The following is a 23,132-nucleotide window of genomic DNA, read 5'->3' as shown; positions in this document are numbered from 1 at the left end:
TTCGAACTTATCAAATGAGTGATTTCTTTGTGGCATTCAAATTCTGAACTTATCAAAGATCTGGGCAATTTTTGTAGCGTTCAACAACACAATTCTTGGTTCTTGTTTTCGCATATCAACGAGTCTAGATTTTAACATAATCTAGGTTCTGTCACGGACCATGCCAAGTTTTACTGCTGATTTATTTTCTTTTCTGCTATGTCTTTACATTGTTTGCTATGTTCTTTGTTATTCCATAGAATTCTCTTTATTCCAGCTGCTAGTTAGTTAGAGAGAATATACAGCTGTAAAGGTGTTTGGGATAAGACAAAATAGTTGGTTATGAGAGCTACAATCTGCTGTGGCAGCCCCTAGGATAGCTATATAAGCCCAAACGGCTCCTAAGGATCATCATCGAGAATCAATCAACAAATTCCAAATTTACTCCCTGCTTTCTCTCTATCTCTTCCTCAATCTACTTCTTCTCTCTAAACCTTTCTCTTCTACTACCATTCCCTATCCCATTCTAATACTCTTCAGACGGAAGTTGACAACAGTCCCAGCGACTGTGACAATTGGTATCAGAGCAACGACCCCGGTCGCAGAGGACCACGTGGAGCAATGGCCGAAGGCACTCACATGAAGAATATGGAGTCACAACTCCAGCAAGTCACCTCAACCGTGGGAGAGTTTCAACATCGCGTGGACCGTTTGGAGTTGGGTTCCGAGAAGAATTACGAGGCTATTGGAGGACTTGAGCGTAAGCTTGAAAATGGTTTAAATCAAATGAGGGAGGATATCAACCAGATGAGAGAGGAGACGGGGAATTAGCTTCAGCGATTCATGTTGATGTTTACCCAGCAAAACCAGGTGCGAATGGCTCCTGATTTCCCTCCTCGAGCTAGAACAGAACCCATCTTGCATAATGAGGGGGTGAACCGAGGCAATGGAACCTCGGAGGTTGAGGTTGAGCAAGACGATGAGATCGAACACGAAACAAGGAGAGGAAGGGAGGACAGAATTGCTCCGCCCCAACTAGGATTTCCAATGCCGAAAATGGAAATTCCAGTATTTGAAGGAACTAATCCTAGGTGGTAGATCAGGAAGTGTGAACGGATGTTCGAATGGTATAATGTACCAGTAGAAAGAAGGGTGGCCCTAGCCGCAGCTTATTTTGACGATGCAGTGGATGCATGGTTCCATGGATGGACCCGAACGAGGGGGATTTACACCTGGCGGGAGTTTTCAGAGAAGCTTTGTGAAAGGTTCGGGCAGAGGACCATGTTGGACACTATATAGAGGATTTTAATAAGTTGAGGCAAGCGGGGAATGTTGGTTCTTACTTGAAGCGTTTTGAGGAGCTGAGGTCGTTGATGAGTGACAATGATCCCCACCTGTCGGAAGCTTATTTTGTTTCTAGCTTCCTTAGTGGCCTCAATGAGGACTTGCGATCGATGGTGAAAATGATAAGGCCTCGGACGATGGAACAAGCCGCTAAGAGTGCCAAGCTGCAGGAGTTGGTGGTTGAGGCTCTTATGAAAAAGCAAAGGCAGCAACAGAAGATAACCATCGGTGGAAATTGGCCACAAGGGGGAAGTAGTAAAGGGACTTACAGAGATCCAGCTAAAGGAGGAAGAAATATTGGTGGTCCATATCAAGGGGGACGGGTGGAGGAGACTAAGAAGCTTCCTGGTGCATGTTACAGGTGCGGGGATAGGTACTATCCAGGGCACCAATGCAAATGACAACTATTACTGCTGGAAGGAGATAGGGATGGCGAACTGGATGCGGAAGAAGTAGAAGAAGTAGAAGAGTTCAAGGAAACTAGAGGGGAGAACGATGGAGAAATATCCCTCCATGCCCTCAAGGGAATTACCAACAACAAGATAATTAAGGTGGAAGGGAAGGTGAAGGAAGGCAGCCTGTCAATACTGATTGACAGTGGGAGCACCCATAGTTTCCTTGACAATAGCACCGCTAGAAAGCTTTAGTGCCAACTCACTGGGACACCGCCCTTAAGTGTGGTTGTTGCTAATGGAAACCGAGTGTTGAGCAATTCGGCCTGCCTGGGTTTCATATGGGAAATGCAGGAAGAGGAGTTTGAGGCAGACCTTAGATTGTTGCAATTAGGAGGTTGTGACGTGGTGTTAGGAGTGGATTGGATGAAGGGGGTGAGCCCCATAAGTTTTGATTTCAACCGAATGGAAGTCTCATTTGAAAAAGAAGGGAAGAGGATGACGCTTACCAGCGGACAAGAGGTTGCGACCTGCAAGATGATCACGGGTAAGAGGCTGCAAAGAGTCCTCAAGAGCAAATGGAATCAGTTCACACAACTGTTCTCCATTGTGGCAGTGGAAGAGCTTCCTGATGTAGAGGGGCAAGGGGAGCTGCGACTCACTGTCCATCATCAGCGTAGGAGTGACGACCAGGTATGCACATTACCCTTTATTGATAAATTGTTGGCAGACTTTAAGGACCTCTTTGTGGAACCTAAGACCCTTCCTCCTAACCGAACTTTGGACCATGCCATTAACCTAAAACCAAATGTGGAGCCTATCAATGTCAGATCCTACCTTTATCCTCCCATCCAAAAAACTAAAATCGAAAGAATGGTAAAAGAGATGTTGAGCCAATCCTTCATTAGACCAAGTCAAAGCCCATTTGCTTCCCCTGTCCTATTGGTAAAGAAAAAAGATGGCACTTGGCGTTTTTGTGTAGATTATCGCCAACTTAACTCCCTAACCATCAAAGACAAGTTTCCCATTCCCCTTGTTGAAGACCTTATGGATGAATTTCACCAGGCCAAGTTCTTTTCCAAGTTAGACTTGCGCTCGGGCTATCACCAAATAAGGATGAAACCTGAGGATATCCACAAAACGGCCTTCTGCACACACCATGGTCATTTTGAGTTCTTGGTGATGCTCTTTGGGCTCACTAATGCCCCAACCACTTTCCAATCTCTAATGAACCAGATATTTGAGCCCTATTTAAGGAAGTTCATCCTTGTATTCTTTGATGGCATCCTTGTTTATAGCCCCACCTTGGACCAACACCTAATCCACCTAAGAACCACTCTTGAGGTCCTTAGAAGAAACCAGCTATTTATCAAAAAATCTAAATGTGCATTTGGCCAAAACCAAGTGGAATACTTGGGACACTTAATTTCAGAAGAAAGAATCAGCACCGATCCCAGCAAGGTGGAGGCCATGCTCAACTGGCCAAAACCCGCTACAATAAGGGCTCTTAGAGGGTTTTTGGGGCTGACTGGCTATTACCGTCGATTTGTTAAGGGGTATGGAGTCTTGAGCAAACCACTCACTAACCTGTTAAAGAAGGGGAACTTCCAGTGGGGGCCAGAGGCAGACTCTGCCTTCCTGGCTGAAGTTGGCAGTAAGCAGGGTTCCCACACTCGGGTTGCCGGACTTCAACCAGCCCTTCCTGTTAGAGACAGATGCTTGCGGAGTGGGGATAGGCGCGGTATTGATGCAAGGTGGAAGACCATTGGCCTTCCTGAGCCAAGCCCTCAGTCCTAGACACTTGGGGCTTAGTGTTTATGAGAAGGAGTTCTTGGCTGTCTTATTGGCTGTTGAAAAGTGGCGCCATTATCTAGAGGCGGGGAGGTTTATCATCAAAACGGATCACAAGTCCCTAAAGTTCCTGCTCCAACAAAAGCTTCAATCCAAACTTCAAAAGAAAGGGATGACCAAGCTAATGGGTTTGGACTACTCAATTCTATACAAGAGAGGGAAGGAGAACTTGGCAGCGGATGCATTGTCCAGGTGTCAAGAAGAAGCCAGATCGGCCGCCATGACTGTGGTAATTCCTGCATGGTGTAAAGAGGTGGTGGACAGCTATGAAGGAGACGACCGTATTCAGGCCCTGATGGAAAAATTGGCTCTGGGAAGCAAGGAGACAGAAGGCTATATGATGAGAGATGGGCTACTGAGGTATAAGGGTCGGATAGTAATAGGTCACAAGGAGGAGCTCAAGAGTAAAATTATGCAGTCACTTCATGAGTCTCCTATAGGGGGACATTCGGGCATCCAAAACACCTACTTGAGGGTGCGACAGCTATTCTACTGGCCGGGACTAAGGGAAACAGTCAAAAGGTTTGGCAAGTGTGTCTATGGATTTCATGGAAGGACTACCACGATCGGAGGGCAAGGACTGTATAATGGTGATTGTCGATAGGTTCACTAAGTTTGCGCACTTTGTGGGACTAGCACACCCTTACACGGCTCAGGAGGTGGCTTGGGTGTTCACTGACCGGGTAGTTGCCATGCATGGGGTCCCTAAGACCATCATATCCGACCGGGATAAGATCTTTACCAGCCACTTTTGGAAGGAGTTGATGAAAAATATGGGCACAGAACTCAATCTATCGACTGCATACCACCCTCAGTCGGATGGGCAGACCGAAAGGGTGAACCAAAGTCTTGAAACCTACCTTCGTTGCATGTGTTTGCTGCAGCATAAGGATTGGCATAGGTGGCTAGCTCTAGCTCAGTGGTGGTACAATTCCAGCCACCACACATCAATTAAGATGTCACCCTTTGAAGCTGTATTTGGGTTTAAGCCTCCAATTCTACCGGCCATCGAAGATTGTACCTCAGCTGCTGTAGTTGAAGAATATTTCCAGCAAAGGAGAAGGGTGATACAACAACTCAAACAAGAGTTAGCATCAGCCCAAAATCGGATGAAACAGCAGGCTGATAAGAGGAGGATTGACAGAGAATTCGGAGTGGGAGATAATGTTTATCTACGGCTGAGGTACCCCCATCTTAAATCCATTTCCCAAGGCCCGGTGTCTAAACTCAGCCCTAAATACTTCGGGCCTTTTCCCATAACGGCTAGGATTGGCAAGGTGGCTTATCGTTTACAACTTCCCGAAGGATCCCACATTCACCCAGTCTTCCATGTTTCCCTATTAAAGAAGTCAACAGGGCAGGAACGAGTGAACCTGAGGTTGCCGATTTTACCTAAGGAGAAGGAAGTCACAAGGGAGCCAGGGGCCATATTGGACAGAAGTGTCATCTACCATCAAGGGGCTCCTCTTATGCAGGTGCTAGTCAAGTGGCAAGGAGGATCAGGAAAGGAAGACACCTGGGAGTACCTTCCCCAGTTACTACAACAATTTCCCCGGACCGCCAGCCTCCTAAATATTTCTTTAGGACAAGAAATCGCTGAAGGGAAGGGCATTGTCACGGACCATGTCAAGTTTTGCTACGGATTTATTTTCTTTTCTGCTATGTCTTTACATTGTTTGCTATGTTCTTTGTTATTCCATAAAATTCTCTTTATTCCAGCTGCTAGTTAGTTAGAGAGAATATACAGCTGTAAAGGTGTTTGGGATAGGACAAAATAATTGGTTATGAGAGCTGCAATCTGCTGTGGCAGCCCCTAGGATAGCTATATAAGCCCAAACGACTCCTAAGGATCATCATCGAGAATCAATCAACAAATTCCAGATTTACTCCCTGCTTTCTCTCTATCTCTTCCTCAATCTACTTCTTCTCTCTAAACCTTTCTCTTCTACTACCATTCCCTATCCCATTCTAATACTCTTCGGACGGAAGTTGACAACAATTCCAACGACTGTGACAGGTTCTTGGTTCGGGAATCAACGGGTCGAGAATTATTTGCCTTATATCCGATTTTGGCTTTTCTGGGGTTTGTTTCAATCTTTTGTGGGTTCCTCTGGCTTCATTCCATCGCGGGTTCGCATCAGTTGCTGTCAAAGTTTCAAAGCGCGTATAAGTTGGTATCAGAGCACCGGAGCGCGTATCACTGTTGAACACAGAAAGAACCACCACAAATAAACAAGTGCAAATGACACCCTTCTAGACCCATCCACTTCTAGAAAGGTACTGAACAAAGAAAAATGGAACCCCAAATAAAAATGCACCTTCCCATTTTGTCCACTTACTGCAAGCCAAAAAAATAAAAAACAACCATAGAACAAAAGAAAAGACGTTAAATGTTCATAGAATAGGAAAGACAGCCTAAACATACAAAGTGGAGTAGAATTAGTAAAAGAGGGGAATATGCAAACTAAGTTCAAACAGGAATTCATGGCAAGAAAAATGAACAACAATGTGCTGGAAACTAGTATTAAATTAACACCCTTATTTGTCCCATCCACTTCCAGAACACCACTATACAACTAGTACAAGAAACCTTCTTTCTTTTGTCTTATTACCATCTTTAAGAGGACAATCTTAGAACAAAACAAAAAAGTAGTATTTCAACAAACATAATGCAAGTCCTACTCTCATCTCTGTGCATGAAGGTGCCTTAAAGAATTGCTTCAATTCTATATTAAGAACATCGGGGAAACCTGAACTTGATCAGCAGCATGCATATTCAATCGAAACCAAGACATGTTGTTGGATTAGATTACGAGTCAATTCTAATACTCCAATAAAATCTGAACTCCTAACATGCAATTGGAAGATCAATGCGAAGCAAAATGGCATTCAAGTCAACAAAACTACATAACTGCACTGTCCTTAAGACCAGTATAAATAGGAAAATGCTATTGGTACATCATGGGCAACAACTTCGGCTACATAATGTAGCTAAAATGTCTAACACACCCCACACATAAAGTAGTGAAGTGAGGCGATGAAGCGGTGTGAGGTGGTGAGGCATGTGATTAAAATGCCCCTCACCCAAGATGGTGAGGCGCGAAGAGGCAAGGCGGTGAGGCGTGAGAGGTATTTTTGTCATTTATAATGCATTGTGTAACCCAAGGGGTACCAATAGCATGGTCCGTATAAATAACTCAATTGTTCTGTAATCTGTACAGTTCCAATACACCTCAACCTCAGAACACGGACAGATACACAAAAGACTTCTACCCTCTTAACAGATCATTGTCTCCTATAAATTGAATCTAGAATAAAATAAGACAAAAAAGTACTTCAAGGAAAACACTATAAGCCCATATGATAGGAAACAACACCTAAAATGTATAAGATATAGATCATGCAGGACAAAAGAATCGTGTTGTGGAGAAAACCAAAGAGAGATATGCAACTACTAAATGGACACTACCTTTCTTCTTGTCCCATTATTGCCTGTAAAACTAATGGACACTACCTTTCTTCTTGTCCCATTATTGCCTGTAAAACAAACCTAAAACAAATGAAAAGGTATAGCGAGTACTTCAAATGAATAGACATAACTAGAATTCAAGGAAACAAGACCAGAAACTGCGAAAACCAACATTAATAATAGAAATTACGCTTTCCTTCTTGGCCGATTATCGTCTACTATAACAACAAAGCTAGAACAAACGAAAAGAGAGAAGTAGTAAGAGGATCAGAAAAGACATTATTGCCTGCTAAATATTCAATACTACAACAAAAGAAAAGACATTAAATGTTCATAGAATAAGAAAGACAGCCTAAACTTACAAAGTGGAGTAGAATTACTAAAAGCACGGTCAAATAGGAATTCATGGCAATAAGAAAGAACAACAATGTGTTGCAAACCACTATAAATTAACTCCCTTATGTGTCCCATCCACTTCCAGAACACCACTATACAATCAATACAAGAGACCTCCTTCCTTTGTCTTATTACTATCTACAAGAGGACAATCCTAGAACAAAACATAAAAAAACAGCACTTCAATGAACATAATGCAAGTCCGTTTAAGATATGAAAGACAGTCGAAATGTATAAAATGGAGCATAACAGATCAAAGACTAGGGAACTGCAATGAGATGAAAACCAGCATAAGTGACTCCCTTAAACTCTGTTCACCCATTTCGAGAACAAGACTCAAAGACTAGGGAACTATAATGAGATGAAAACCAGCATAAGTGACTCCCTTGAAGTACGTTCACCCACTTCGAGAACAAGACTCAACTAAGAGAGTTATCACCTTCTTTCTTGTCCGATTATTGCCTGCCACAAAAGAAACCAAAAACATATGAAAGAATAGAAGCAGTACTTAGAAAACAACCAAGCAGTTTGCCATATAGAAACAAACAACTAATAACAACAATTAACTGGTGTAGCACACAAGCAAGAGAACACTGTAATTCAGTGTAATAAGAGAATTGCAACTTGCAGAAAACAAGTCAAAATTGAACCCTTCTTCTCCATTCCATCCACTTATAGAACAACACTAAACAAAGACACTGTCTTTATTCCCTTATTATTGTCTCTCATAAAACAAACCTAGAACAAAAGCAAACACAGAAGCAATAATATAGAACTCACTAGAAATCCATAAATCAAGAAAAGATGGCCAAAATGAACAAAATGGAGTAGACATGAGACTAGAGAACTCCTATGAGTAGAAAGGGCTTACTATTTTAGCCTGCATTAAAACAAACCTCAAACAATGGAGTTATTTAAATAACTCCATTGTTTTTGTAATCCATCCAGTTCCGAAACACCTCAGAACGGAGACAGATATACAAAAGACACCTCCCATCCTTCCTGATTATTGTATGCTATAAATCAAATCTAGAACAAAACAACACAAAAAAGTACTTCAACGAAATATCTAGAAACCAATATGATAGTAAAAGACAGCTATAATTGTGTTGTGCAGAAAACTAGAGAGAGATATGCAACTGCAAAATGGACACCTTCTTCTTTCATGTCCCATTATTGCCTGCAAAACAAACCTAGAACAAATGAAAAGCTATAACGAGTACTTTAAATGAAAAGGCATTACTGAAATTCTCGGCAACACCACCAAAAACCAGGAAAACTAGCAATAACAGAAATTACGCCTTCCCTCTTGTCCGATTATTGCCTGCTATAAAACAAAGTTAGAACACAGAAGCAATACTTCAGAAAACAAACTGTCAGGTCATAAGACAGGAAAAGAAAACCAAACATATAAAATGGAGTGCAGGTCATTAATGAGTAAGAGTAAGCTCAAAGGCAAGGGAAACTAGAATTCAAAGCAACAGGACTAGAGAACTCAATGGCCAAAAACAAGAGGCAATGACGCCTTTCTTGACAATTCCAATCCTATTCCATACCACTGAACAAATAGAGATGTATGATGACCAAAAATACACCTTCTTTCTTGTCTGATCCTTGTGGACAATAAAACAAATCTAGGACAAAAGCAAAGACATAAGCAGGTTTATAAGACAGGAAAGATGGCCTAAATGTACAAAGTGGGGAAGAGTTGAAAAATTAATGGAAGATCTAGGCTACTCAAACAAGAATTCAAGGCAAAAAGACAAGAGAACTACAAATGCTCTGAAAACCAGTTTAAGTAACTCCCCCAACCACAGTTAAGCACCTTCCACCTTTTTTGTTTACTGATTGCTATAAAACCAACCTTGAAAAAAAAAAAACATAGAAACAGTACTCTTAGCAACAATACAGCCAAAATCTCGAAACATAATAGACATGAGACTGCAAGACTTTGATTGGCAAGTACAATGACCCTCTTATCCGTTCATCCACTTCGAGAACACAATTGAACAAAAAGATAATGCAATTGCTATAAATACCATTTCCTTCTTGTCCGGTTAAAGTCTTCAACAAATGAAAAGACATGACAAATACATCAGTGGGCCTCCTGAAACTCATAAGACAGGAAAACAAAACCAAAATGTCTTAAAAGTAGAAAATATTTAACTTGCTGAAGCTCTAAGCTCACTCTAATTCTTATTTTGAGGCAACAAGACTAGAGTGTGCAGGAAAACAAGTGCGAATGACAACCATTGTTGCCTGTTCCATCCACATCCACTGGTGTTTGCTATAACACAAACCTAGAACAATTGGAAAAATATTAGGAGCACTTCAGAGACGGAGAAGACAACCAAACTATAATGGAGTGTAGTTGGAATATTGCACTAGTGAAAACACTTGTCTTAGTCAAACAAGAATTAAAAGAACAATACTAAAGAACTCCCCTGTTGTCCATTCCATGCAATTCCAAAACGATAGATTTTTTAGATTCTTCTCTGTTGTAAAATAAACAATAACTAATAAAAAGACATATGGAGTACTCTAGATAACATAATGGCAGTTAGTAAGACAGTGAATGAAAGACAAATGTATGAACCAGGAGATCTAGAAACGCTACAAGAGTAGAGAACTCTAATGAAAACAGTGTAATCAACTCTGGTATTTTCCTTTCCCTTCCACTTCCAGATCATTTACTAAAAAGAGAGAGATGAACAAGCACTAAAAACACACCTTACTGTCCAATTATTGTCACCAAACAAAGAGCCTTGTCTACTTATCTGACAAAAAAATAAACCCAGAAAAATGAACACAAATAAATCCGACCATATTGGCACCTTGTCAAATGGGAAAAGACAAACAAAGTGTACAAAAAGGACATACAAGACTAGTGAACTTCAATGTGCAGAACATACCAATATAAATATCTCCCTTGTTGTCCATTTCCTTTGATCAACTTCCATAGAGAAATACAACCACGAAAAGACACCGTCCTCTTTGTCCAATTATTTTTTCCTATAAAACAAAATAGAATAGACGAAAAGACACATTAGAGAACATACTAGCAACAATTCAATAGGCAGGACAACAAGGCTAGGATGAATGCAGTGGAGTCCAAATATTAAACATGGGCAAGCTCTAGGCTAAGTCAAACTAGAATTTGATGTAATAATACTAAAGGACTGCAACATGCTGAAAACAAGTAGAAAAGACTCCGTTGCAATCCGTATGCCGCATCCAAAACCCCACTCAACAAAGAGAGAGAAACGACCACTAAAAAGACACCTTTATTCCTGTTCCATTATTCTCTCCTTTAAAAACAAACCTATAACAAATTAAAAGACATAAGCAGTACTTCGGGGCACATATTAACAGTTCATTAGACAAGAGCGGACAACCAAAACGTATGAAATAGAGTAGAAGAGTTGAAAAATTAACAAATAGAGATGTGCAACGACCAAAAATACACCTTCCTTCTTGTCTGATCCTTGTGGGCAACAAAACAAATCTAGGACAAAAGCAAAGACCATAGGCAGGTTCATAAGACATGAAAGATGGCCTAAATGTACAAATCGGAGAAGAGTTGAAAAATTAATGAATGGTTTAGGCAAAGTCAAACTTTATTCAAGGCAAAAAGACAAGAGAACTGCAATGCTCTGAAACCAGCTTAAGTAACTCCCCCAACCACAGTTAAGCACCTTCCTCCTTTTCTGTTTATCAATTTCTATAAAACCAACCTAGAAACAAAAAAAATATATATATATATAAGCAGTACTCTTAACAACAATACAGCAAAAATTTTAAAACAGAGTAGACATGAGACTGCACTGCAAGACTTTGATTGGCAAGTACAATGACCCTCTTATTCGTTCATCCACTTCGAGAACACAATTGAACAAAAAGATAATGCAATTGCTATAAATACCATTTCCTTCTTGTCCAGTTATAGTCTTCATCAAATGAGTACAATTATTGTCACCAAACAAAGAGTCCTTGTCTAATAATCTAACATAAAAAAAATCCCAAAAAAAATCAACCCAAAAAAATCCAAACATATCGGCAACTTGTAAGATGGGAAAAGACAACCAAAATGTATAAAAAGGACATATAAGACTAGTGAACTTCAATGTGCAGAACATACCAATATAAATATCTCCCTTGTTGTCCATTCCATGCTATCAACTTCCATAGAGAAATACAAGCACGAAAAGACACCGTCATCTTTATCCAATTATTATTCCCTACAAAACAAACTAGAATAGACAAAAAGACACATCAGAGAACATACCAGCAATTCATTAGGCAGGAAAACAAAGCTAGGATGAATGAGGTGGAGTCCAAATATTAAACATGGGCAAGCTCTAGGCCTTGTCAACCTAGAATTCGAGGCAACAGGACTAAAGGATTGCGCCGTGCTGAAAATAAGTAGAAATGACTATGTTGCAATCTGTATGCCACATCCAAAACCCCACTCAGCAAAGAGAGAAAAAACCACTAAAAACTCATGTTCCATTATTATCTCCTTTAAAAACAAACCTATAACAAATGAAAAGACATAAGCAGCACGAACAACCAAAACGTATGAAATGTAGAAATAAGTAACTAACAGAAGCACTGGGATATGAAAAACATGAATTCAAGGCAACAAGGATAGAGAGCAGGGACGTGCTAAAATCCAGCATAAATGACTTCCATGTTGGCAGCTCCATCCGCTTCCAAAACACATCTCAACAAATAGAGATATGACCACTAAAAAGACACATTTCTTCTTGTCCAGCAAAAATGACTTCCATGTGAAGTACCCCTTATGTTTCTTCAGTTGTTCTTGGTTTGTTTAGAGTAATCAATAATTGGACAACATACTGGCAATTCATAAGATAGGATAGAACAGCCAGCCTGTATCAGGTAGTAAAGATATTGAACTAGGAGAAGCTCTGGGCCAAGTCAAACTAGAATCAGCAACAAGACTAGAGGACTGGAAAGAAGAAATGACTCCCTTATTATCCATTCCATCCAGCTCCAAAACACCACTTGACAGGCACCTTCCAATTTGCACAACCATTTCCAGCATAAAGCAGACATGGTACCTCAGAAAACATACAGGCAATTCACAAGAGAGAAAAAGCTTTCCAAAATGTACGGAGTTGCGACAATGAACCAGCACAAGCCTTACGCTCAGCTAAACTAGAATTCAAGGTAACAAAACTGAAGAACTACAATAACTCCCTCTTGTTCCTTCCATCTGCTTCCAGAACATCACTGAATAAGTAGAGATATGCAACCAACAAAACCCTTTCCCACTCTGTCCAATTATTCTCTCTTATAAAACAAACCAAAAAGCAAATGAAAATACTAGTAGTTCATCAGACAAGAAAAGATAGCCCAAATGTAACAAGAGAAGTAGAAATGATGAACTAGCAGAAGACCCAGGCTGAATCAAACTAGAATTCAAGGCAACAAGACTAGAAAACTGTGATGTGCTGAAAACCAGTGTATATGACTCCATTCTGGTTCAATCTCTCCACTTCCACAACAACACCAAAAGAAAGAGATATACAAGCACTAAAAAGGCTTCTGTCCCGGATGATAGTCTGCCATAAAAAAATCCAAGAAAAATTAAAAGGCATAAAGAGTACTTCAAAGAACATACTGGATGTTCATAATAAAGGATAAAACAACAAAGTGCAGTAAATAAACTAGCAGAAAGGCCAAGCTAAATCAAATTAGAATTCAAGGCAATAAGAATAGAGAACTGCAATGTGTTCAAACCCAGAGGAAATTATTCCCTTGTTGTCTGTTAGAACACCATAGAACAAAAAGATATATACAACCACCAGAAAGTAGAAAGACACCTTCCTTCTTGTCTAGTTATTGTCAACCATAAAACAAACCTAGCACAAATGAGGAGGACATAAGTACGCAGTACTTCACAGAACTTATTGGCAGCACACGACAGGAAAAGACAGAAAAAATGTATGAAGTGGAGTAGACATAATGAATATTGTAAAGTGGGAAATTTTGAATATTGTAAGCATGCAATGAATTTATAGCCGATGGGCAATTTAATATCAGTTAATGAAAATGCATTTATTTTGTAGTGTATATGAGGTTGTTAAAGTTTGAATGATTATGTGTATTGTAAGACTTACTATTCCCTGTTGGAACTTGTGGCTTCAAAGGAGATTGTGTCGGTCATGGCCCCAGATTTTGGGTCGTGACACTAAGTAATACTTTATAATTATTAATTTTTACATTAAGATATTTTTGTATTAAGTGATATTTTTTAGTGCTTTTTTTATAATTTATTAATAAATTAAAATTATATTATTTATTTAAAATTTAACATTTTATCATATAATTAAAAAATAATTAAATTAAAAGTTAAATAATTAAAAGACTTTTAAATCAATTAAAAAAAGTTAAATAAAAAAATTAAGACATGTAATAATAAATCGAATTAATTTTATGTGTTAAAAATATATAATTAATTTTTATCACCTGTCCATGAAGCTATACTACCCAAATATGATTTATGGTGATTTGGCTCAACCGACCTAAACCATTATCTTTTCACTAAAAATTTTCAAATTTACTAAAATTTCCTACTTGCACTATTTCATTAATATTCTCATATTCTCTCGTGCTTTCTTGGACTTGGACTGTATTTATAACTTTTTCCCATATTTGAAACAAATGAACCCTTGATTAAGCTATTAAGAACATTTAATGCCTGCAAAAATCAGTTGTTTTAATTTATCAGAAAAAAATTGTCAACAAATGATAAAATTGGCTGACTATTTGGAAGTTCTAAATTCTCATTGTACTTGGTAGTGAATCCTGCTGTCACTAGGGGGTGTGATTTTAGCATCTCATTCTTTGTTTAGTTTAGGATCTCTTGGGGATTTATGCCCCTTCAATCAACAGCTTATTTGGACAAGTCGACAGTTTTGTCTTAATCTTTTAAAATAATTATATGATTTTTGAAAAATAATTTTTTTAAAAAGGAAAAAGAAACAGTGACTAACTTTATAAAAATAATTACTTATGTCTTTTCAGTGCCTTATCTCAATGATTGGGTGGGATGTAGATTTTTTAGTGCCGTCATGACAACCACACCACAACAAAACCCATAACATCCAGTGGATATGCCAAGCTATGGTAAACCTGTGGTACTAAGAAATGAGTTAATTATGGGCAGTTACTAGAGATGCCAAGAAAATCTGCTTTGAGTAGATGCCTAGCTGATTATGCTATTATGATTGGCTATAAGAAGATTCCGAGTGGATATTTACCCAATTGAGATGCCAAAGAGAGCAGATAGTGGTTGGCTTTGGATAGTTAGAGAATATAAAATCTTGCATAAATGGAGGCACCCTTTGGTCGAGGCATTCCCTGGGAGGATGGGACTAAAGGCATCCCGGATCTAGCTCCAACAATTAGTTGCTATCATGGAAAATTGTGTGGAGGCTTGGGACTTGGCTACTGCTAGGTGAGGATTTTTTTCCCCCATTTTATTAGGAGATACAAAATGTTCTCACATGGAGATTTGGAGAGGAGATGCGAGGTGAGATCTGATACATGCACCTGCATGGTGCAATGCCTAAATCTAATATTGGCAAAGAAGGTTTTAGTCACGTGTGATTTGTGGGAATTATAGCGGGAAAACAAGGAGTTTGAGCAGTTGATGAACATGAATTGCATGATCTAATTGTCCACACATATACTACATGCTAAATTAGGCAGGATCTCATTTTTCTTCAAATCTAATGTACGTATGGTATTTTCCACTTATTCTGGAGTTGCACATGACATCATGCAGTGTTGGTATGGATACCTTTTTCATAATATTGCTGTTTAGTAATATGAGTGTGAGCCTTGATAGCAAAGAGAAATAAGCTCTTTTGTGAGTGGAAGGTCAAAAAACCACCACTTTGAAAGCAAGTGTATGGTTGCATACAAAGACCACCGTCCCAAAAGCCCAAGCTCTCACAGAGCAAAGAACCTCATGTACTAGGGGGATACCCTTTACTAAATAGTAAATGTTTTTCACTATCCTACACATTATTGATTTCCTTTTTGTTTATTCCTATTATTGAATTATTAACCATCATTTCATCTAAAAACTTAACTTGATAGATAAAAGGTTAATTTTAGGACCTCTTAACCCACTATAGTTGATTGAAACTAAATTGCATGTTTATATAATTAGTTTATCTAAAAACACTTCAATTTTTAATAAAATATTGATAAAAAAGAACAAACCTTGCTAAGAATGGAGGCCATTGTATGAGGTCCAAGTCATGAGGAAATTTGGCTGCTTCTTTCTCTTTGTTTGATGGAATCTGGAAGAGAGAATTAGATAAATAAACTTAAGTAAATGTTTTCCACACTTCCTGGAGTTATTAGACAAAAGATCCAACAAGAGCAACAATAAAAAAAAAAATTCTGGGTAACACAATCGCAGCCAAGTTTCGAGATAAAATGGTATGTAGTCCTTTCTTTTTAGCTGGTTTCCTCTTTTCCTCTAAAATCATACAAGCATTAAAAGCCCCAGGTAGAGACTGATATCTGGACCTCAAATGAAATAGAAGAGAAATGAAATAGGCTGTTAAGTTGAGGAAAATGATTTTCACGTTTCTATCTCCAATTTTTTACAAAATCTCTAGTTTTTATTTTTCAAAGAAAAGTTGAAAAACACGTTCAAATGTTAAGAGATACAAAAAACATATTTCCAATATAGAAAATTAAAACAGATGTTCAAAAAAGGGAGAGAAGTTCTAATTTCCTTTCTGTAATTTATGTTAACCAAGGAGGTGGAGATGATTTGTGAAAATTTTTGGAAAACCATATTTTCAAAATCTCCAAATTAGTAAGGAAAACTTAAAACAACTCATTTGGGAGTTTTCCAAGTTCAGTTCAATTTTGGAATATCGCATTTTCCAAATCCACATTTTCTATTTGGAAAATTTTTGTATTTGAACAAGTTTTCCGATTTCCCCTTTTCATAGAGTAATTTTCTGAAAAACTGGGACTGTTTTCCACAACTAAACAGGCCCAAAAGGCTTCAAGATTCCCAGAAAACAATTTCAGTATCCTAAAAGCTAAAAGAATACCAGACAAAAAAAAGAAAGAAGACAAAAGAAGGGATTGAGAGTTTGCCAAATCTACCTTTCTGATGACCCACAATTTGTTGATGTGGTCTGCTATTATACTGATTGCTCAAGAAAGATATGCTCATCGACGTGCTGGGAACTGTTTTATGCAGGCAAAGGTTTCCCTGAAGTTTCAGAAGACTGACAGCGAACACCTACTGCCCTGAGTTCACGCCTAATAGCACCAATATTAGCAGCAGATCTTGTGTCAGGAGATGGGACATGAACAGGATCTGAAGAAGATGAGTACAACCCTATGACTGAGTGGTTAGATGCCAGAATTGCAAATTGTGGTTGAGAATGCGGGTTAGATCCTTGCAATGTTTCAGTTACGAAATTCCCTGTTGCCCCCTGCAACCAGTAAGAAACAATTCGTTAGTACCAAACTAACAGAAGACCTCATGATAGGAATATAATAATGAAAAACCAGCATTGACTAGGGAAGAAATGTGAAATTTGTAGCATAAGAAGTACAGAAGTCATAGTTTCAAGTTATTCAAAAGCTAACGGAAATTTAAAAGAGCATAAGGAAAGGAAAACCCTCATCCTCCAGACCCAAAAGTTAACCAAGAAAGGGGAGAAATGAGGAACTGAAACATTCAAAAGTAGAGACATATTCCCATAGAGTACATTTGAAGAACTACTGAAATTCTTATATTATGTGAAAAGATGCAGGAGAATGAATAATTAAAAAGAAAAGGTCTGAAGGGAACACATCCATCTTAAAATACAATTCCGTATTGCCTAAAAAAGTCTGGAATACTATGTGTAGAATCACGGTGAAGATTGTCTGGAGTACTCCATGTGGAATCATGGTGAAGATCCTAACACAGGAAAGTTTGTGGGCAAGGAAAAGGTGGACAAAATTTCAGAAACGTCTAGATATGGGATCGGCCGTCCTAAGTCCTCCTAAATCTAGCTACCAGCATGATTTTCTCTCCTATATACGCTTATCTACTTGGTTTACAAGATGATACACCCAACAGTAACTACAACAAATACAAGCAAACTACATGCCGCAAATAATATATGTCAATGTATTTCGAGACTTGCATATTGAAAGAACTCACACCTAGTTTGCTTCATCCCACATGTACTGGGAACTGGTCCTTTGATTAAGCATATACAGCATAGAAAATCTTCGATGCTTTCAAATAGTAAAAGAAATTACAGGTAAAAGGCTTTTGGAGAGGTTCTCATCCAACAATTTAAACAACCAAGCTTAAAACTGAAAGAACTTCAAAAACATTGAGCAACAGAAGGATAATCATTAACCAGGTAATCTTACAAAGAAGCTAAATTTGCGAATAAATCAAATGGAAATCAGTAATGTTGCACATTACCAGTTGTACCATTCCGAGTATAGCCTACTCTTTGAGCTGCAAGACTAGATGTGCTAAATTTCTTCCCTGGAGCTGCCTGCTCACTGGATTTCCGAGACTCCATCACACTTTTGTACCCTGTATTCTGAGGCAATACCTGAACATGCTTTTCAAACAAAACTTAAATAAGGAAAAAGCTACCTCTACCGTAGATCTTTATTGGATATCTCCAAAAGAATCGTAGACTTAAAATTCAATTCTGAAAATGAAAGCCCAGGTCCCCATTATAGATTAAATATAAGAGCGCCCCAAGAGGGCATACATCCATCGTACAGAGAACAAATAAAAATCCCAGTATGAATTGAGGAATAAAGCCAAGCTCAACTCAATACAACAATGGTACACAGGGGACAAATAAAAATCCCAGCATGAATCCTTAGCCATAATAAAGCTTTCATTTCACAAGAAAAAGATTACACCACATTTCAACAGTCAAATGAAGATGATTTTATCAGTAGTTGACCATCACAAATGCATCAGTAAACAGAAGTTATTGACTAGTCTCAAACATCATTTACAACTTGGAAATATATGACTTCCTCAAGTTTCATTTTGCTAGGATGTTGAGATCTAAGATGAAGGATAAGCCAATAGGGTATAAGGAAGTAAACAATAAGCCAGTGAAAGAAGTAGGAGCGATACCACCACAATCACATTGAGTCTCCCTAACCCACATCAATTCGACATCATTACAAAAGAAGTAGGAGCGATACAAGCCCCGTGAAAGTTGAAAATAAATATCACTAGGAGTCACATATTAAGTTCAAGCTCTTCGTTCACAGATTCGACAACAACTCACATATTATAAAATGGTTACCACGCGTATTTGCATTATTAATGCGTAGTACCGAATCATGATAATGGAGAGAATAAATTATGAAAAACAACGGAAACTTAGGTAGGGACTAAAGAACATAAGAAGAGGGTTAGGAACTTGCAATTTAGAAGATTTTAGGACTAAAAACTTGCAATTTAAAACATAAACTTGAGAAAAGAGGAACTAAACTTGCCTTAATTATTTTCCTTAATTCTTGCAGCGTACCGAGGTTGCTTTTGTCATAGCTCAAACTCACATGGCCAGAATTTCTCTTAATTTCTCCAAAATTATCCCCAAATTCCCCAAAAGCTTCCCCCCAAATCTCCCCATTTCACTCAAAATCACAGCCTATTTATAGGCCAAGGGGAAGGGACAACGTAGGGGTTACGTGGGTGCCTAAAAAAACATTTTCTAGCAGTAAAGAAGGCTGGATGCGTGGCTGGGGGAAGGCAGCCGCGCGACAGGGCCACGCAGTGTACTAGCTAAAGGTTGGGAGTACTGGACCGGGAATACTAGACGGGGGAGAGCTAGGACCACTTGTAAGGTCGCATGACGAGGACGTCATGTGCTCAATGAGGGAGAATGTAATACCCTAGAAGCCCAAAGAAAGGTAGTATATATCGAGGATGAGTAAGAAAGGAAACAACACCAACTAGACACCTTTTGGGCTGAACATAGGCAAAAAAAACTCCCGGGTTAGGCATACTTGAGCTGGGGAAGCTCAAAGATGGGTGACCCCTTGGAAAGTTTGCGTAGGACAATCAGGGTAAGTTGTTCTAGTCTTTCTTATTGCTCGATGTGGGATCTTACAGGTGGTATCAAAGTCGACCCTTGGTGAAGGCGGTCCGATGAGGGCGGGGAGTGGCGCCGGGGCTCAAGGGCCTACACAAGATGCGGCTCCTAGCAGGCTTCTAGGATGGCAACCTCCAAAGAGAAGAAGATCTGGGACCAGTTGTAAGGTCGCATAACGAGGACGTCATATGCTCAATGGGGAGAGAATGTAATACCCTAAGAGCCCAGAGAAGAGTAGTGATGTGAATCATAAGGGAGTTAAGGCAAAGGCTGACCAAGGACATGAAATTACAAGTGATGGGCCAATTACACGTTCAAAGGCTAAGCAATTACAAAAGGAATTTGAGTTATTCATTGGAAAGAGTCCAGCCCACTTGGAGGAATTAAAGCCCAAATTAATCACTTTGCTTACCTGCTTGGAGGATCAGCCACGAAATTAATCAGAAAGGAATCTTGGAACCTTCATATCTCTTTGATGGATTGGAGTTAAGAGGCGTTCCATATGTCATTGGAAAACTCACGATCTTAGTAGCAATTTCTTGTATTCATGAACGCAATTCCGAAATTCCAGCTATGATTTATGGCCGATTTAAGTTTGCTTGGCAGAACATTATGAAGAAGCGGGAATTCAAATTTATGGGGAATCAAAGCGCATTTATGGCTTTGTCTCCCACTTTGGCTTTAATCTCTTCCATTTCCTAAGCTTCAGATTTATGGAGAATTGAAGCATTTAAAGGCTTTGTTTATTATGTCTCCCACTTAGTTTTTAATGTTTTTGTTTCCCATGCTTGGAGGGATGTTCCAAGAGTTATTTTTTTTATGTTTCCCATGCTTGGAGGGATGTTCCAAGACTAGTATTTATATGGTTCCTCTTATGTACGTTTTTTGGTTAATGAACATTTTCATCTAAATGCAGAAAGCATTTTTATAAATTCTTATCTAAGCTTTCTTTTGCTTAGTGGCGAATTTCCTTGGATTCTTATCACTCTTCCTTCTTCTTTCTAAGAGTGTGGCGAATCAACCCTAGTGTTTTCTTGTTGTGGCGAGTTTTCTTATCAACAAGAAGGTGCTGGGTTTTCTCTTTTTCTCTTTGGCATTTTGGGCACATCAAGTAGTATATATCCAGGATGAGCAAGGAAGGAAACACCACCACCTGGATGTCTTTTGTGCTGAATGTAGGCAAAGAACTCTCAGGTTAAACGTGCTTGAGCTGGGGAAGTTCAAGAATTGGCGACCCCTTGGAAGTTCGTGTAGGCCCATCAGGGTAAGTTGTTCCAGTCCTTCCTATCGCTCGATGCGGGATGTTACAGGTGATATCAGAGCAACCCGGGCTATGTGTTGGGACCGTGAGTGACCCCTTAGGAAGTTTGCGTAAGCCCATCAGGGTAAGTTCTGGTCCTTCTTATCGCTTGATGTGGGATGTTACAAGTGGTATCAGAGCTGACCCTTGGTGAAGGCGGTCCGATGAGGGCAGGGAGTGGCGCTGGGGCTCAAGGGCCTGCACAAGATGCGGCTCTTAGCAAGCTTCTAGGATGGCAGCCTCCAAAGTGGAGAAGACCAGTTGAAAGGTCGCATAACGAGGACGTCATGTGCTCAATGGGGGGAGAATGTAATACCCTAAGAGCCTAGAGAATGGTAGTATATATCGAAGATGAGTAAAGAAGGAAACAACACCAATTGGATGTCTTTTGGGCTCAATGTAGGAAAAGAACTCCCAGGTTAAGTGTGTTTAAGCTGGGAAAGTTCAAGGATGGGTGACCCCCTGGGAAATTCACGTAAACCCATCAGGGTAAGTTGTTTCGGTCCTTCCTATCGCTCGATGCGAGATATTACAAGTGGTATCAAAGCAACCCGAGCTGTGTGTTGAGACCGTGCACTAGCCAAAGGCTGGGGGTTCTAGATCAGGAACCGTGTACTAGCTAAAGGCTGGGAATACTGGACCGGGGACACTAGACGGGAGAGCGTTGGGACCAGTTGTAAGGTCGCATGAAACATTAAATCAAATATGAATGCCAATCATTTCATCATAATGCAAAGATCATCTAAAACGATTAGAGCATAACTTCATTGCATTCCAAAACATCAATCACGTAAGAAGAACAAGCTAATTCAAGAATTTTATCAATCATACACTCATAGCAAAATTCATCATCAAAACATTAGGACATAGCACTGAATGAGCAAGTTTATTTAAGACACTAGAATATAACTTAGCATGTATTTTCACAGGTACAAATGTACCTCACGATAAGGTCATATCCAAAACAATTCATATTGATGAGCAAAAGATGAGATTAGAATATATTACCTAGGAAGATACATCATTTTCTCCCAAAGCTGAATTATTTAAAATCCCATGGACTGCATATAAAGTACCCAATCATTTGAATCCTTGAATTTTTTAACCTATTTTTATATCAAAGACTTATTCTTAACTACCAAAACCTATCTAAGATAAAGTATCCAAAAATTTTGAGATTAGAAATTTTCATTTTTTTAAATAAGAGCTGCATTTTCATATTCTAGATTTTTTGTTTGATCCTTAAGAGAAGATTTTTCCTTTTTTAACATTCTGATTTTCTTTGCAGCCCTTTCTAGATCAGCTATACGTTTTTCACAAATATATAAAAGATTAACCCTATCAAAATCATCGCTATCATTTGAATCTAAATTAAAACTGGATGAGGAAGAGTCACTCACCTCAGAATCTTGCTCTGCGATAAAACGGTAATTGTCCATTTAAACTTCACTTAAGGAGGAGTCTTCATCACTCCACGTGACTGTTGCTTTCTTTTTCTTCATATTCTTTCTTTTTGACTTGGCATGTATGTTCCTATTAACATTCCTAGAAGATTTTCTATTACATGTTCTAAAGGATTTGTTAGTATCATTTGATTTGAAAGCTTTCACTTCTTTTGACAATATTTCAAGTTGAGATTGAAGAAAATTATTATCCACGCGAAGTTTTTCAAATTGAGAAAATAAATCATTAAAAACAGTTAACAAATTTCCATTTGAATTTTTTTTTTTCTAATTCATTAATCCTATTAATAGTATCAGTTATATCATAAGAAGGTGAAATGGTTACCTCTTCTTCTTCTATATGCTCCTCTTGACTGGTGGATGGAACTCGAGATTCCTGAAGGTAATCTTCTTTGATATCCTTGTTTTCGCTATCAAAAACCTCACACAAAATATTAGAGCTAGGATATTTATTTAAAGGAGAATGCACATTCAAATCCGTGGATAATTTTGAAACGAAATTGTTTTTCATAAAATTTTAGAAAGCATTTGAATAAGAAGAGATGAGACCAAAATCCCCCCTTGAGAGCCATGGATCACTTTTATCTGCTAAGCTAGAAAAGTAAACAAGGGTACCTACTCTGATACCACTTGTGAGAAAACATAGACACCCAAGAGGAAGGCGAATTGGGTTTTCAATTTTTTTTTTTAATTTTATAAATACTTTGAATAAAACAGTTTTGTCTTTATCAAATTATGAATACTTAATGTTTTAATTATGAACTTTATGCAAGATGATTTATTGTCTTTAAAGTTTTA

General features: G+C 38.7%; 1 protein-coding gene across 27 annotated transcripts in view; it reads right to left on the bottom strand.

Annotated features, from left to right (window-relative positions):
* The window catches only part of LOC127788477 (uncharacterized), a 184,083-nt gene that overhangs the window by 21,848 nt on the left and 139,103 nt on the right, over positions 1-23,132 (bottom strand). For 10 of the 27 annotated variants that reach the window (XM_052316808.1, XM_052316798.1, XM_052316799.1 and 7 more), the window contains one exon: positions 17,924-18,068. The exons of 1 other annotated variant lie outside the window; for it this stretch is intronic. In XM_052316808.1, coding sequence (XP_052172768.1) covers positions 17,924-18,068 — 145 coding nt within the window. Of the gene's footprint in view, positions 1-9,470; positions 9,539-10,343; positions 10,444-11,568; positions 11,682-15,690; positions 15,771-16,596; positions 16,744-17,923; positions 18,069-23,132 lie in introns of those variants that run through there. 16 more of the 27 variants (XM_052316812.1, XM_052316800.1, XM_052316811.1 and 13 more) reach the window with 12 other exon arrangements.

Source organism: Diospyros lotus, chromosome 13, assembly GCF_014633365.1.
Source record: "Diospyros lotus cultivar Yz01 chromosome 13, ASM1463336v1, whole genome shotgun sequence".
Taxonomy (NCBI): Eukaryota; Viridiplantae; Streptophyta; class Magnoliopsida; order Ericales; family Ebenaceae; genus Diospyros; species Diospyros lotus.
Note: the sequence above shows the minus strand (reverse complement) of the source record. Positions and strands in the feature narration are given on the sequence as shown.